Source organism: Vollenhovia emeryi, unplaced genomic scaffold, assembly GCF_000949405.1.
Source record: "Vollenhovia emeryi isolate VEMERY1.0 unplaced genomic scaffold, V.emery_V1.0 DF939136.1, whole genome shotgun sequence".
NCBI lineage: Eukaryota > Metazoa > Arthropoda > Insecta > Hymenoptera > Formicidae > Vollenhovia > Vollenhovia emeryi.
Genome location: NW_011967230.1, coordinates 2,074,768 through 2,090,994, shown reverse-complemented (window position 1 = coordinate 2,090,994; position 16,227 = coordinate 2,074,768). Strand labels below are relative to the sequence as shown.

At 39.4% G+C, this 16,227-nt stretch overlaps 1 protein-coding gene across 8 annotated transcripts in view; it reads left to right on the top strand.

Annotated features, from left to right (window-relative positions):
• The window catches only part of LOC105567630 (putative transcription factor capicua), a 58,874-nt gene extending 42,870 nt beyond the window's left edge, over positions 1–16,004 (top strand). For 3 of the 8 annotated variants that reach the window (XM_012022632.1, XM_012022633.1, XM_012022631.1), the window contains exons 2-22: positions 22–308; positions 3,330–3,733; positions 4,156–4,714; positions 4,813–5,070; positions 5,328–5,439; positions 5,553–5,759; positions 6,073–6,188; positions 6,414–7,297; positions 7,417–7,633; positions 7,913–7,993; positions 9,027–9,301; positions 9,522–9,941; positions 10,088–10,397; positions 10,486–10,799; positions 11,096–11,324; positions 11,426–11,641; positions 11,731–11,994; positions 12,467–12,659; positions 12,780–12,985; positions 13,070–13,546; positions 13,631–16,004. In XM_012022632.1, coding sequence (XP_011878022.1) covers positions 3,350–3,733; positions 4,156–4,714; positions 4,813–5,070; positions 5,328–5,439; positions 5,553–5,759; positions 6,073–6,188; positions 6,414–7,297; positions 7,417–7,633; positions 7,913–7,993; positions 9,027–9,301; positions 9,522–9,941; positions 10,088–10,397; positions 10,486–10,799; positions 11,096–11,324; positions 11,426–11,641; positions 11,731–11,994; positions 12,467–12,659; positions 12,780–12,985; positions 13,070–13,546; positions 13,631–13,698 — 5,790 coding nt within the window. In that variant the 5' untranslated portion in view covers positions 22–308; positions 3,330–3,349 and the 3' untranslated portion in view covers positions 13,699–16,004. The remainder of the gene's footprint in view (positions 1–21; positions 309–3,329; positions 3,734–4,155; positions 4,715–4,812; positions 5,071–5,327; positions 5,440–5,552; positions 5,760–6,072; positions 6,189–6,413; positions 7,298–7,416; positions 7,634–7,912; positions 7,994–9,026; positions 9,302–9,521; positions 9,942–10,087; positions 10,398–10,485; positions 10,800–11,095; positions 11,325–11,425; positions 11,642–11,730; positions 11,995–12,466; positions 12,660–12,779; positions 12,986–13,069; positions 13,547–13,630) is intronic. The other 5 variants (XM_012022634.1, XM_012022637.1, XM_012022635.1 and 2 more) reach the window with 5 other exon arrangements.
• Positions 16,005–16,227: the final 223 nt, after the last annotated feature.

Here is a 16,227-nt window from a genome sequence, read left to right as displayed (position 1 = left end):
GGCCCTTTTCTTTCTTTGCAGAATATTCAGTGGAGACGCGAAACAATTAAAGAGGAGACGACGAGTGTCCGCCTAAAAAGAGAATTTTCGGAGGAGGATGCTAGGCAGTTGGGGCTGGGAAGAAGAATTGGAGTTGGGAGAGGGTACGACAGCCCCGTCGCGAGAGAGACAAAGACGAGAGAGCCCAGACTCGACGCATCCTGTCCCCGACAGCCGGGTGCTGAGGTATGCACCCAGCCGGTGTCACCACCCTCCCAGCTACAGCTCGCCACATTTCAGCACACAGCCTCCTCTCGACTGTACGGACTGTGAGTATACAGTCAGGTTTGCCACGTAACGCACGCGCCGTCGTCCCGATGATGCAGCATCACGGCGCTGCGACGGGAGATACCAACGGAAAACTATCGTTTCGATCGTTTTCTCGATCGATTGTTCGAGTTAATCTCTTTGGTACAGTGATGGACAGAATGGTTGCGACACTTGCTTTTATAAAAAAAAAAAAATTGTGCATTAGGGTTTACGTTCCAAGACATTTTCCCGGAGAGAAAGTTTACTCGGAAAAATAGATCGGAAACGCTCGAAATGGTTTCGGAATGGCCGTCGAGTAAAATATTCCTCGGAGAAGAAGATTCCGCAACGTAACTCTGGATCTAAATGCGCGTTTCTAAACTCGGTAAAAGAAAAGTGTTCCAATCAGTTTGTCCGTCACTGTACGCAGAAATAAGTTAATCCTCAGATTACGCGCTATATTTACATGCACAGATCGCGCATTCCTTAAATTCAGTTGAAAGAAGAAAGAACTAATCAGTCCAACAAACTTGCTAGCAAAAATCCGACTGTAAATTCGAAGTTTGGTGCGATCGGATGCCTCTTGTGTCGAGTTCTTGCACATAGCTTCGTTGAAAATGAGTGCTTTTTAAGAAATCGTTTTCCAAGAGTCATGTTATCGTAGAATAATGTGATTGTACAATTGGCAGTGTTTGGTGTTGTCTAAATAAAATTATATAGATGGTTATCTAGTTAAAATTTTAGCGTTATCTTATCTTTATATAGATAATAAAAATCAGTATTATCTATATCTGCATCTTAGATGAAAGAAAGTGTTATCGTTACTAAATTATCTAAGACAACGTACAGATAATTTGGTTTAGGTCCACATAAAAATACTTAACAGTTGCACTATTTAAATATGACTGGCGTTGTAGACCATGCATTTATGTGTGTGTCATATAACTTAACCCAAGTCGCCAACGGTGTGACGGACGGCGGCGAATGAACATTTTAGGGTCAGAGCACAAAGCAACGTAATAGCTTACGACAAAGACGCAAACGTAAACGTAGATGGCGCACAAGCTTTTTTATAACTTTTTTTCTACTGTGTTTACATGAGGTCTTAAAAATATTATCTGAAAATTATCTAGATGAATCACCGTATAATCTTTTATCTAGATATATTTAAGACGAAATCTTCTTTATCTAGCTAATTTTAAAATTATCTATGCACAACACTGACACAAGTGGAACACATTTTAAAGTTCAAATATAGACTGGTTATATTACAAAGCACCAATTTTTTAACTGCCTTTCGTAAACGAGGTTACTTTTCCAGGGCGTATGTACGTACACAGTCAAATCTTATATTCAAGACCGTCGTAAGGTCATTTTTAGATACTCCGTAGCCAATAAAAATGTTCCATATAGCATCTTTAGATAAATTCAAGACAGTCTTGAATATAAGATCTGACTATGAATACCGGCCTAGGAATCGCTGATGCCTTTGCATATAAATTTAGGCACATATTAACTCATTTATACATTTTGCATATACACACGTGGAAAATGTGTATGTGCTCCACCTGTGCCTAAATTCATAGTGCACACTAGCAATCACTGATGCCTTCCTATATAAATTTAGGCACATATTACCGCATTTATACATTTTGCATATACATACGTGGAAAATGTATATGTGCTCTACCTGTGCCTAAATTCATGTGGGAAGGCATCAGTGATTGCTAGTGTACACTATGAATTTCGGGACAGGTAGAACACATACACATTTTCCACGTATGTATATGCAAAATGTATAAATGAGTTAATATATCGTATGGGAAGGCATCGGTGATTGCTAGTTCACATACGTCTTCTGTGGTTAAAGGGTTAAATAATATACTATATGTTCACAAGAATGTCGGCGACTTGGAATTTTCAACGGATCTCACAAACCCGCGTATATAATTCTAAGGTTAAATGAAACGAGTGCCAAGTATTTGTAATCTGATTGTAATTAAAACACAGGATATGGAAATAGGTTTTCAGTGTAAGGGCACGGAGAGCACTTGTGAAATTCAAGTCGAGGTCGAATTTGATTTATTCTTGTGAAACTCGATTTTCGTTAAGTAATCGATAACTTCGACTAACTTGAACGTTCGCAATTACCATCAATATTATTACCAGAGAGAAACCTGAGAGCGGCCACGCCGCGGCGTTTTACTTGAGACCGTTTTGCGCGCCCTTACGCCCATTTTTACTTTTGGAACTATTTTGGTATGCATCTTCTGACACTGCCGATGATGTTTACATCAACTTTTTTTCATGTAGTCAATGTAAATTTTATAAATTAGATGTCAGAATGCATGGCACAGACATGCGCCGATTGGAAATTTTATCGGCGGAGTCAGAAAATGCGCAATGAAATAGTCCCAAAAGTAAAAATGGGCGTGTAAGGCCGCACAAAACAGTCTCCGGAAATGGTATCGGGTAAAACGCCGGCGTGGCCGCTCTCAGGTTTCTCTCTGTTATTACACATCAATTACCATCAATATTACACATCAAACATATTATTTCGTCTAGAAAAGCAAGCCATGGATACAAGAAAGAAAGAATATAAAATAATACCATTTTATTTTATATTCCGGTTCGTTTATATAATAAACATTCTTTTTCTACTATCCAAATAACACAAATTCGTGGTTACAAATTCAAAATGGATTCACTTTTTTAAAATTCCTCACGGATTAGCGTAATCTATTCAAAATAAATTCCAAAAGAATTTCTTTCTAGCCCGAATTGTTTATGGTAACACAAAAGCGAATTCTTAAAAATGTCCTTAAAACAGACGCGGGAAAAGAATTCGTTTCACAATTCTGGAATTTAAAGAGAATTTTGAATTTGTTACGCGGAGTAGTTTTTTGTTTTTCTAAAATGTTCAGTTATACCACGATTGGCATATTTGAATCCACATTTGCCGAGAAAGATATTTCATTTAGCTAATAACTTATCTCTCGATGATGAACGATACTAACGACAGTTAATGTACAAATCTTTAGAGCAGCGTGAGGTGGCCAAGATGCTGACTGCTCACCCTGAGATGCACGAGAAGCGGGACGGCCTCGGCGGCGGGCAATATGGGGCAGGCGGGGGTGGTACTTCGATTGAGGAGAAACCTATTCCGGAACAACCACCCCCGCCTCCTGCACCGCCGCAACGAGACCTGTCGGATCCCACTATTAGCGCTAAAAAGCTTCCAAAGAAACGTAAATTCGATCCATCCGAGCTCGAGGAGATGGACAAGATCAGCAACGTCACCAGCCACATCAACAATATGATCCATGTTGGTCCACGCACGCCGGCTATGCCGCTTAGTGGCCAGCCGGTTTTAGGACAACAACCCAGTTTACCAACTACCACCAGTCGGCAGTCGCCGCAACAGCAAGAGTCCGATGGTTACCAAGTACGTTGATAAATGATTATGGTTGTAGCCGACATTTTTGTGTTACTCGTTAGGTAATCTTGACTGACACGTGATCGCTATATGAAAAAACCATAAATAGATACATGGAAATATTTATATGTGTAGCGATCTGAACAAAATATCGGATGACAAATTATAATCTTGACATATATTTCTACGTGCGAGTCTTACGTACAAAATTAAGAACATTGATACTTCTTATAGGAAGAAATCTAATTCTACATCATAAAAAATAGCTCTTGTACCTTTACATAAAAATATCTATGTGACAAATTAATATATAACAGAACATTTACGTCATTTGTAATAAATTTCTCTTAACTTTTAACTGTAATTCTTAACCACTTTTGTTCGAAAGTGTATATGTATATTACATATGAACTTTTTTTCTTATGTTTCAGGTACCGTCAGCTCATTCGGTAGTAGTGTTACCTCCTCAGAGTATAGCGGTAGATTACTCTATCCGCGACGAACCTCAACGTTCTCGTCCTCGGCTTGCTATTGATCTCAGTGAGTGGCGCGACCATAGAGTGTTAGCTTTAAGGGATTCATATTATTTCCCGGGTGTTATACGTAACGTTGTTCAGGGTGAGATTTTAATGATTGAGTTCGACGGCGAGAGGAAGCTAGCACGTTATAGTGAGGTTCTGGGTGCGAGACGGTACGATGTGATAGGGGATGCGAGCCCGTCTCTGGGACAGGTGACTTTGGAGACAAAGGTTTGCATCAGGTGTCCGACCGCGAACAGTCACGTGGACGCGACAAAAGTGTTCGTAAGGGGGACAGTGTGCAAGATATTAACGAAGCCTCATCGTTTTATTGTGAAAATACCGCGAGAGGACGATCAGAGTGACAGTTACGTTGTGAAGCGCGCGGACCTGCGACTAGTGCAGCCTCCATGGGCGGAAGAGTTGGAAGAGGGGCTGGAGGAATGCGATCCTACGCGAGTCGAGAATATTGGTAACGCATCACAATTATTTCCGTAATCAATAAGCCCAATCGTTTCTCGAGACGTTAGCTGTAGTGTGGTAACGTTTGTCTTTTTTAAAATTTACCAGAACACGGGTATCGCAATACCCCGGAAGCTCCGACAGCAGTGCCAATTTTGCAGATCCATCATACTTCTCATCACACGTCGCATATATCAAGTCATAATGACACGAGTTATTATAGAACGACCGGTACCAGTCCTCTCATGGCTTTAGGCACTCCTGCGCATTCTGCCACGGCGTTAAGTAATGGCAGTCGGCCGTACGACGATTTAGAAAGCGATGATGACTTAGGCAGAGAAGATATTACGTTTCCCTCGGACGCAGGTTGGATATAGCATAAAGTTTTCACTGTCGTGTAGGATATTATTGAAAATATATACCGCCCATGTTTGCTACATGCGTGCGTGCGTACGCGAACGCAGACCGGACGTTATTTATTATTTCAATAAGTAGATTATTAAAATGTTATTTGATATTTCTTTGAAAACGTACTCCCTATATTGTAAGAAGAGCTAAGGCTTTTAATGAGAGCAATTTAGTCAAAACAATAGTATAGTAATTCAGGTATATTCAACTGACAGATGCAAAATTGTCAGGGAGCAGCAAAAGAAGCAGCATGCAGAGCCGAGGAAGTACCAGTAGCCTAGTTGAACAACGTAGTATAACGCCTCGTTCTCAGGCAGCCACACCCCGGTATTAATTTTATCAAATATAGTAGCCATTCCATAAGATAAGCCGATTAATGCATATAACAGCGAGACTCTTCATTAATAATTGTACATGAGTCTGTTCTTTTTGTTAAACAGATCTCAGGCGGCAACGCCACATAGGTATAAAAAGGGTGACATAGTGGTTACACCAAGTGGAATAAGAAAAAAATACAATGGAAAGCAGTGGCGTCGTCTTTGTAGTAAGAAGGACTGCAACAAGGAAAGTCAGCGAAGGGGATACTGTTCTCGTCATCTTAGCTTAAAAGGCTCTGGTCTTAGGGGTCCAACGAACACATTTCCTGGGTACGAATTCGTTTGACTTTTGTTGATTGTTTATTCTTATTTGGATTTCTACTCCTTGGAGGACATAATGTTAGAATTATTTATTCAGTTATTTTGGGATCTATTTTGACTTTTATTTCTGTATTACGATATTCATAATATTTCTTCTCTTAAAAGTCTTCCTATATTATATGCGAGCTGGCAGGACTAGGAGTAAAAATTAGCTTTTTCATTTGACAAACGATTGCTCTACTATTAAACTATCTGGTCTCTGGACGCTTGGTGCATGCGACGTAAATGATCTTTAATATGGTTATTTTCTTTTTGTTTACAGTGGTAAAATGGATGGCGAAGAAACATCAAGAGATTCCGATACCTCGCCAAATTACGTTGATAGACGAATGGCAGGTAGATTTGATCAAGACGAAACTGAAGCTGCTAATATGCTTGGTATATCTTCTATATATTCAATGAAAAGAACAAGAATTTTTTTCTTTACCGTTCAGAAAAACGATTAAAACTTTCTTATAGGTCGTCTTGAATAAAAAAGTTGATCATATACTTTACTACATCTAGCCGTCGATAATCTGTGTACACAGAATTTATGTTTTGATATTCTAATAATGTTTTTGTACGGTACGAACCTTTTATGGATTAAACGCTCCGTTATTGCAGTGTCCTTGGGAAGCTCTAGATCGGTTACGCCAGCCTTCTCGTCGCCGACGGGTCAGTCTTCTATATCTCCGTGTATAAATCAGTCACCGGTGCCGCCGTTGGGGCTCAATCAGAATAATGTATTTATGCCTATCTCGACTCCCGCACACGCGACTCCGCTGATTTCGCCTGGGGCGAAATGGAAGCATTCACCTACGCAATCGAACTTTTTGGTTCAGTATCCGCAACAAGTGATAAAGCCCGAGCCGAATCGAGTAGATAGAAATCGACCGATCCCGATGACCGGTGCTATCCCCACTAGTCTAGGGACGAGCGTGATAAGAATCTCCCCGGTGAGCCGTAGCATGCAACCCGGACAGAATCCGACTTTGTCGTGGTCGGAGCAGAGTCCGCCACCGACGAGGCACCCCTCGGTTGTGACGTCGATCGCTCAGCAACAGCAAAACATAATTCTGCAACATGCGCTAACGTCCAGCAATGACTTTCCCAATCAGACCGAGCTGCCCGAACAAAATTCACAGCTGATTAAACCGCCGCACTCGCCCCACATGCCTCTACCGGCTATCCCGGTGCCGCAGAACCTCACGCTCGTACACAAATCGTTGGAGCAGCCGGTCGACTACGCGCAGTCGCCGCAGTCTCAAAGTCAACCGATCTACGTGATGCAGCACGAAAAAAAGTATGTCGTGATAAAGAACAGCATGGACATGTCGGCGCCAGCGGGCGCGCACATAAGCAATCAGGACGACAAATATCGGCAGGATCTGCTCAATCATCCGGGCCAATTGCCGGTGTCCACGTTACACCAAGTTCAGTGTCAACAACCACCTCAGTCACCCGCGGTCTCATCCGTCCACCTTGACAAACTGTCTGTTTTGCAACCTGTAAGTGTGACACGGCACATAATTAGTTGCTAAATTAGCAATTTATAGTTAGATATATTAACAATAGCGTAACACTGACATACGCATAGCTAAGTTGATCACATCTTACTTGCCATCAGGTGAGTAAAGTGAACACACATACGACCGTGCATATGGACATGCAGAGGAATCAGCCACCACCTACGAGTGCTGTGATGACATCCACCACAGAGGCAACCAACCCGTCTACTCCGACAAGCGTCTTCCAGCACGTAATTGTTCAGCCAGGACATTTGGTGCAAATTCCAAAATCTCACCCTCCCAGAGAAGAGACTGCCAAAAACAACGGTATTCTCTGTAAGTTTTATATTGCAATACTAATACATTATTACATGACGTAAATAGTCCTTATATATTTTATATCCCCCAGTAGAGATCCTTCCTCATGTTTTTAATAATTAATTTTTGTAAATTGTTTTTTGTTCAAGCGTTTAAGTTTAAAAGTTTGAACGCTACATTATTTTCCTTTTGTCCCATTTTGCTATCTCGCTAATTGTTTGCAACGACGATCTCAATGTCACAATATGTCGAATTGATGATAGAAGCAAATTTGACTAAACGGTAAGGCTTTCACAGATGGCAGCCACGAAGTTTCTCCTGCATACCAGCCCCATCCCCCACCAGTACTGAACAATGTAGTACGCAACTGGAAAAAAGGTTTGAGTTCTGACTGCCAACTGAAATGTATCAAGCCTATGGAATTGCTGTAGGTTGCAGTTTGTCAATGGTACATAATTCAAGAACATTTGTTTGTTATATCAAGTACCGTAAGCACAGATGCTTAATTATATTTTTAATGTTTACATTGTCGCAGTTTTCTCTTTGTTTCTTTCATTTCTTCAGGTCTTCATGCATTTATTTTGCACGCTCTAGTGCAATAACGTTCCTTGCATTATCGTGTCAATATTAGGAAAAATCTCATTCTTCTAAACTGAGAAAATTGTACTACTATTCTGCTACATATATGTTATTCACACTTGTTGCAGATATTTCCGTTTAACATAAAATATTTTTAATTTTGCAATTTTTTTCCATGTACCATTGCCAATCTTGCAGCAGACGCAATTAATTAACAACCTTTATCCTCATCTCTTAACTTCTCACTTTATTTAACATATACAAATAAGCATTTATCTACAAGAACTTTAATGCTGGGGCAGGCTTTGGATTCACTAGCGTTGGGTTGTTCGAAAAGTTTATATAGATTTTTTTTAAATACAAAGACTTTTATATATAAATAATATTGTTATTAAATACAATCGATTTGCTTTACATAGTTTTACTGTCTCCTGTTGAACAATGTCGTATTTCAGCAAGTTGTACTGTACGATACATTTCAATAATGTCTATTGATACAATACAAACTTTACGGACAAACCAATCTTTACTTTACCCTTGACTCACGACTATTTATTAGACAAATTTGCATTACAGTTGCTATGTTCTATGCTGTCTAGTAAATAAACAATTTTAAAAATAGTAACGTTAGCTTCTCGTTACCACTGATACTTGGTCAGTTCAATACTAGCTTTACTTAAATTCTTTTTATTAATCCACTAATCCATCGTTTCTCTTGGATATATAGCAGCGAAAACGTTTATACAAAGTCCATAGCATAACTTTATCGGCTGCTATTCCCACATCATTACTAACCACACTCATTGCAACTAACCCACTAACTTCATTGCAGCTTTTTCCTGGCAGCCGACAGGTATGGAACAATCAGAGGTGAGCCCTCCTCCTTCTGCTCTGAGTCCACCCCTGAGTGCACCTCCAATTCCAATAAGTATGAGCACACCCGCTGAAGATGGCCCTGGTACTGGTTCAGATCCCATAACACCTGCCGAAGAGGAGGATGATGACGTTTTCGAAGCAGAACCGACCCCACCCGCAGAAGTGGAAGCTAACGCTAATAAAAGACGCAGTCAGTCGCTCAGTTCTTTGCAGCCACAGACTCCACTGAAAGTAAGCTCGATGAACTTATTACCAGGTGTTTTTAACTATTGGCATTGAGTATTTACAATGAAACGAATCGAATTATACCTAATGCATAATGTTGATATAAAAAATATATCTGATAATAGTGATATTAATAATGATCAAGTTGCATTTAATGATATTAATATAATAAGAATGTATTTAACAATATCTTTATCGTGTACACATTTTCATTAATTACCTGCAGGCTAAAGACAGAATACGTCGACCCATGAACGCATTTATGATTTTTTCAAAACGGCACCGCGCCGTGGTGCATCAGCGTCATCCGAATCAAGATAATCGTACCGTATCTAAAATACTGGGAGAATGGTGGTACGCTTTGGGACCAGAGGAGAAACAAAAGTATCACGAGCTCGCTTCAGAAGTGAAAGAGGCGCATTTTAAAGCGCATCCGGACTGGAAGTGGTGCAGTAAGGACAGACGGAAGTCGTCGACGACCAGCTTTAAGGGAAGCGAAACTGGAAGAGCAAAGTTGAACAGTACGGGAGAAGAAACGGATCCTCTGCAAGGTTCTTCGTCGGAGGACCCATTAACGGTTACGTCTGCCGATGAAGTATCCACTCCGATTAACACCACATACAATGAATCTTCCACTAATATTGAGGTAAGAAATTTTGCGACAACACAAGTGTAAGTTCCAAGCGGTATCGTAAAATAAGTAGTACGTTTTAAAAAAAGACCTCTCTCTGCTTACCGTGAAACGTTCGTTAAGAAAAGAGATTTTTGGTCTATTGACAAAATTATCGACAGATTATGAACCAGTCGCATACGCAACATCGGATCTCGGAGATTCCTTTGCAAATTGAAAATGTGGAGGACATCAAGCAGGACGACGACGCGAATGGATCAGATGACGATCAAATGGTTATCTGCGAGGATCCTCAGCCGGAAATAGATTTGAAGTGCAAGGATAAACTGACGGACAGTGATAACGATGCGCAAGATGAGGACGCGGAAAAGAAATGTTACAATCAATCGCAGTTCTCGGCGATGAGCGGTCAAAAGAGGGAGGTGATCAATGTTAAACAGGAAATAACGTGCAGGCCTAAACCAATAAAAGGTACTTGTTCTCAGACACAAACGGATGTAACGTTTGCGCCATGCGTTACATAAATGTTTTAACAATACGAATCTTGATGTTTATTTAGCACGGATACCCTCAACAGGTATAGAATCTACAACAAAATATCACCATACTTCCATGGATAAAGGCAGTACCGTATCAGTTTTGTCGAGTACGTATCCTTATCACAGTCCTGTCAATCCAACAGGAGTGTCAGGGTTCCAGCCTACCGGCGGCGCTTTCATAACTATGCCGATATCGCCGAAAGTTATTAAGCCAGAACCGGTGAAGAGCGAGCAGCAGTACAGCACGCAGTACAGCGTTAACAATCTCGTGAGCATCCACACTGAAAACGGACGGAACATGTCTAAGTTTACAGCAGCTCCGGTATTACACACTGTAAGTATTTAGACGGGGTTTAGACGCTTTAACATACGTTTTTTTGCGACTCGTCTAAGACAGACACTCACCGCAAATATCACACGCACACACACGCACACACATATATATGTCCGGGTCATTGAGAGTAGCTATCGTTCATCGTGCCGACAAGCCACACATTTTCCCCGTGACAGTATCGCAGTTATCTCATCACGGTCGTCCGCTTAAGAAAGTAGTGCACACGGCAGAAGCCGATAGTTTTTGAATGAGATTTCTAGACGAAGATTAAGTAACAGGTTTAACGATACTAACAGATTGGATCGAAACCTATGATGGCGCTGTTGAAACAACAGCAGCCGTTGCAGTCTTTAGGCACTACTCTTCGCCCCCTTACTTCAACTGTCCCTTATCAACCACCGCTCACTCTAACATTGCTCGATAACGATTTGGTGGCTGTTTCCAAACCGCAGCAGGGATCGCAGTACCTTAACCCGACGCCGCCACACGCCAGGATGTACGGTGGTTTCCAGATACCCATCACTGGTGAGTCTACAGATATTGTTCTGTTCTTGCATGATCGCTCCACTCTTCTCAATTGTATATCGTAACGTAACGTAATTAACATATTTGCGATCCGCATACAGACGCCGGTAGCCGCAACAATTCGATATCCGTGCAGAGTTTGGTTTCGAATAATAAGATGGAAATCCAAAGCGTGATTGTGAGCAAACCTTACTCGACAGCGTTATCGACAATCTCCACTACGTCGACTTACCGAGGAATCGGTCATTCCATTGCTCGCCTCGCGGAATCCGAGAACAGTGACAATCAATTGGCTACAAATCACACTCAGTTTTATGGTAATCTTTCTGCGAATTCAATTGCCTTTACACATTGCAATATGCGTAACGTTCTTATGTTTATCCTTTGTCTTTTCTTTCTGTTACAGTCAGTAATATTAAGACTGAAGATAGAAAGGGTACTGTGAATATCGCTCTTCCCGCACCAAATGAGATACATAAGCAACCATCGACGCCTCACACGCCACACACACCTCAAAATAATCATGGAAACGGTGATCTGCCGTCGAATAAGTCATACACATTCGATGACGGCCAAAGCAATGACATGGGGCCAAATAAGGGTCCGTTCATGCTTGCTCCAACTCCGGCACAGCTTGGTCGAGCACCATTGCAAAGGAGACAATCAATGGGTACATAATTACAATTTGTTATTTCGACATTTACGCAAGAGAGATATATTACTATGATACATTGAATACATCTAAAAAGTGCGGAATCTAAAATTAGCGTTTCTTTAATGAAAATGTGAAGAGAGATTATTATTTATTGCAATTTCCGAAATTTTTAACGTGAATCTCTCTGTACAATTAAAATTTTAATTAAAATTTCATCGAGACAATTAGTAACCAAATTTATTTAAGAAATCATCTAAAAAACATGATTTTCCTAGCTATCTTCTTGCAAGTTGTAAAAGCTTCGTATCTTTAATTGTACGAATGCTGTCGGTGCTCGGACATTTTCACTGTGGAAAAGTCTACTTTAAATAGAACATTTATAGTTAAAGACATAGTTTTCACGTATTTCTATGAATTTAATTCTAAGCCGTTTTACCTTTCTGTTTCCTTTCTTCACGGCTCCTCTTTCATTCCTTCTATCTAACAGCAATGCCTCCCGCATCAACTGCAGGAGACCATGGGCCGACACCTCAACATTGTGATAATCGACCACACATAAATATATCTCAAATGGCAGAACAAACGCAACAACAAAATTTGACAGAATCTCATACTTCTCCCTCTCCCTCTACTAAGAAGGGCTCCTTCTTCAAGAAAAACGTGGAGGATGGTATGGACAGGTACTATCAATATATTTTTAATCCTTTTATCGTATTTTATAATTGTGCTAATGAGATTCTGTAAATATGCCAAATTAAATTTGATAATGTATTGAGAACGCACTGGTCGAATAATTCTAGAGTTCTCGAACAAGTAAACTTTCAAGAAAAATTCTCGTCCTTGCCGGAATTCAAACCGGAGGATATACAAAGCCCGAGTGCGATCAGTATAAACACCCCTGGATCATCTAGCCATAGTAGTGCGGCTTCTATATTACATCCACAAACACCTATGCAGATGCCAAGTTATCGAAAGAAATCCGCACAAGGACCTCATAGGCCCACAAGTAAATCATATTGAATAATCTATACATAGTTTTACTAGGTTTGGTATAATTACGTTTGCGATATTATACATATTTTTGTAATAGTGAATGAGGATGAGATCGACTCGGATACATCGATAGCAGCCACTCCAAAGTCTACGTCGAGTGTTAAGCTGACAGGCACCACGTTCTTCGGCCCGGATTTCAACGTCGATGCTTATAGAGCCAATAACGATCTGATGGATGTCGATGCTAGCTCTCCGCGTACGCCGAAAACCCCTGGGAGCAGTGCTGGAAACGCCGTGCTGGGAATCGGTAGAGGTGACAATGAGCGTGGTCACAGGAAGATACTGGAGCAACGGAGACTGTTGGTCATGCAGTTGTTTCAGGAGCACGGCTACTTCCCATCTGCGCAAGCGACTACCACGTTTCAACTTAAGCATGTGGATATATTTCCTACCAAGACTAGCTTGCAACTGAAGATACGAGAGGTGAGGCAAAAATTGAAAGCCAATTCGACGCCGAGTGCTAACAACCTCGTTAGTCCATTGCCGATCTCCGAATCGTCTCCTGTTGTAACTGGTAAGTATAAGTGCAGAAGATTTCATTATTTCTCATTTATCATAAATTGATCTGTATTGAAATGACTTTTAAATATTTCTTTAGGTTCAAGTGCTCCTTCAACATCGATGGGAGCTCCACATTCACTGCCTGTAAGCAGTAGTGGTAGCTAGCACCCACGTGCCAACTGTGATACTATGCATCCCCTTAATCCGCAACATGAATACATCATTATCCTTTGAAGAGCAAAGTGTTTACTAGGAAAGTCGTTAGTGCACACTCTCCTTGGAATTTATTAAGTACTGCGAAAGGCTTTAGTGCAATTTTAAATTACGATAAAGTCTGGTGCGGATGACAACTTTAGTGGGGCATATTGAGACGTGTCGATATATAAATGTCAATGATGACTTTGTACATAATATTGAGCTATTAACTGTTTGGAGATATCAGCTGCTCTCTTAGAGTGTGTGTTCGGATCTTTGTGTTCGATCGTCGTTGAACAATAAAGAAATGTTGAAGACTGCGAGTATTCAATAGTTAGGCCGCGATACACTTCGCGACAATTTATGTTTTCCCACGCAAGTCTGATTACGAGTCTAATTGTACTATACTACATAGTAACATGACATGACGGAAAATGTAAGCATGATAAAACTTAACTCAAGATAAACTTTCTTCTTTGAAACAAGAAAGACAATATTACACTACTTTAGATCCAAAGATGATCGAAAAGGAAAATAATTATCAAATATAATATTATTTTATTACATTTTAAAATTGTAATTCGCATTTTGCTGCGTATTCTTAATTGCGTAATTGATATTTGTACATCAACACGTCCTGCGTGATTCATGAAAGGCCTAAGCCGTTGTTAAATGTTGTTGAAAATATGAAATAAAATTCATAGAGAAAAAGAGGGACAGGCAGAAAAGGGAGAGAGAGAGAGAGAGAGAGAAAATCGTAATTGGAAACAATATGGAACATAGAATTAACAGAACACATTATGAAATGAAATCAGAGTTTATATATAAATATATATATATAAATATATACTTTAGTTATACTTTATATATATATATGTATATCATATATCATAGATCGAGAAAACTATTGAATGAAAATTGCGATAAACTGCACAAAAATTATGTACATTCGTCAGAAATGTTTATTTCATGTAAATATTATGGAATAATCTTGAGGCAAAGAATATCTCAACAGTTGAAATGTCTACAATTCTTTGAATCTGAAGAATTTGTAAGTGCACCGGTATTCTTGATTTATACATTGCGATACCACAAGTAAAAATCGTGCCATTGTGCGGCGACAAAGTGAAGGGAATATGCATGCGCTATAATTCCCATACTAGTGGAAGAATAATTGTTAGATTACTCTCTTGATATATAGCTAATATGTAATATGTTTCTCTGACATTATTGAAAGTACTTATTCTACTGTTTTTAGAGCTTTGCTAAGATTCAATGCATTAATCTATATTTTATACGTGTTTTAAAAACGGTCTATCTTTTTTCATTTAACTTTTTCGTTTATTTTATATACTTTTTCTTTTCCTGGCCTTAGATGTAAGCGTTTTTATGTAGGTCTTAATTTTTTTCCTTTTTTTTTGACCGTGACAAATACACATTTTATTATTACCTTTATTGTATCATTTATTAAGTACTTAAATATGTACTACCATAGATGAAGAGGCAAACAACAAAATCTAATCGTTCAAATGTTCGACATCAATTTTTAATTGTCGGCAATTGCCGTATGTCATTAACAGCAGCAACGCATTAAAAGTAAAATCGCGGTATCCTTTTATCAAAGCCTAAACGTATATGTTGTACACAATGAATTTGTACAGTATGTTGAATAGGATCAGTGTTGTTATATCGTGTATTTTAATAAGTTTATTCTTTATTGTACAAGAGAAAAGATACGGTGTATTGCATCTGTTTTTAATATTCTCTTTTACTGATCCAACGTTCTCCCTCCTTTTTACGTTGTTAATGCTCTCAGAATTATCGCATCGAATTTTAGCAAAGATTGTTGAATTTGGCTGTAAAATAGATTATGTAATTAGTGATATGTTTATAAAAAAAAGCGCACCTCGGCAGGTTGAAGTCTCGCGCCACGGCACGTATATTGTAGTTAGGATATGAGACAGTGTGTATTCTACATATACATATTTTGTAAATAGAAAACAATATACTAATTGAAAAAATATATATATATAAATACATATATATATATATATTTAATGGAGATGGTAGCGTATATGGTATTGTAATTCGTAGAACTATAATTACGAAGAGAAGTGCAGGCAGGATTAAGTTTAGAATAATTGCAGATTATGGGCCTTCATCTGTAGTGGACTCTTGTGCTCGGGACGGTCCTCCCACCCTTCTCCAAAGTTAATCCTTTCCTAAAGCGTTAGGATACTATTGTTTGTATATAATATAATTATATCATCATCCTATTGTCTCTTGATTTATCTTTTATCGAATGTTAAGCGCACTAGTGGCAAATAGTAACGTAGGAAGAGGGAAACTTAAAGCCTGGATTGATCCTGTTATGCTTTCGTATCGCCGACATTACTTAATTAATGTCACTTTGCCGATGACAATTCAGATTTATATTGCAAGCCATTTTAATACGTTTTAAAACGATTTTTATGGTTGTGTTTCATGCAAGCAATCAAA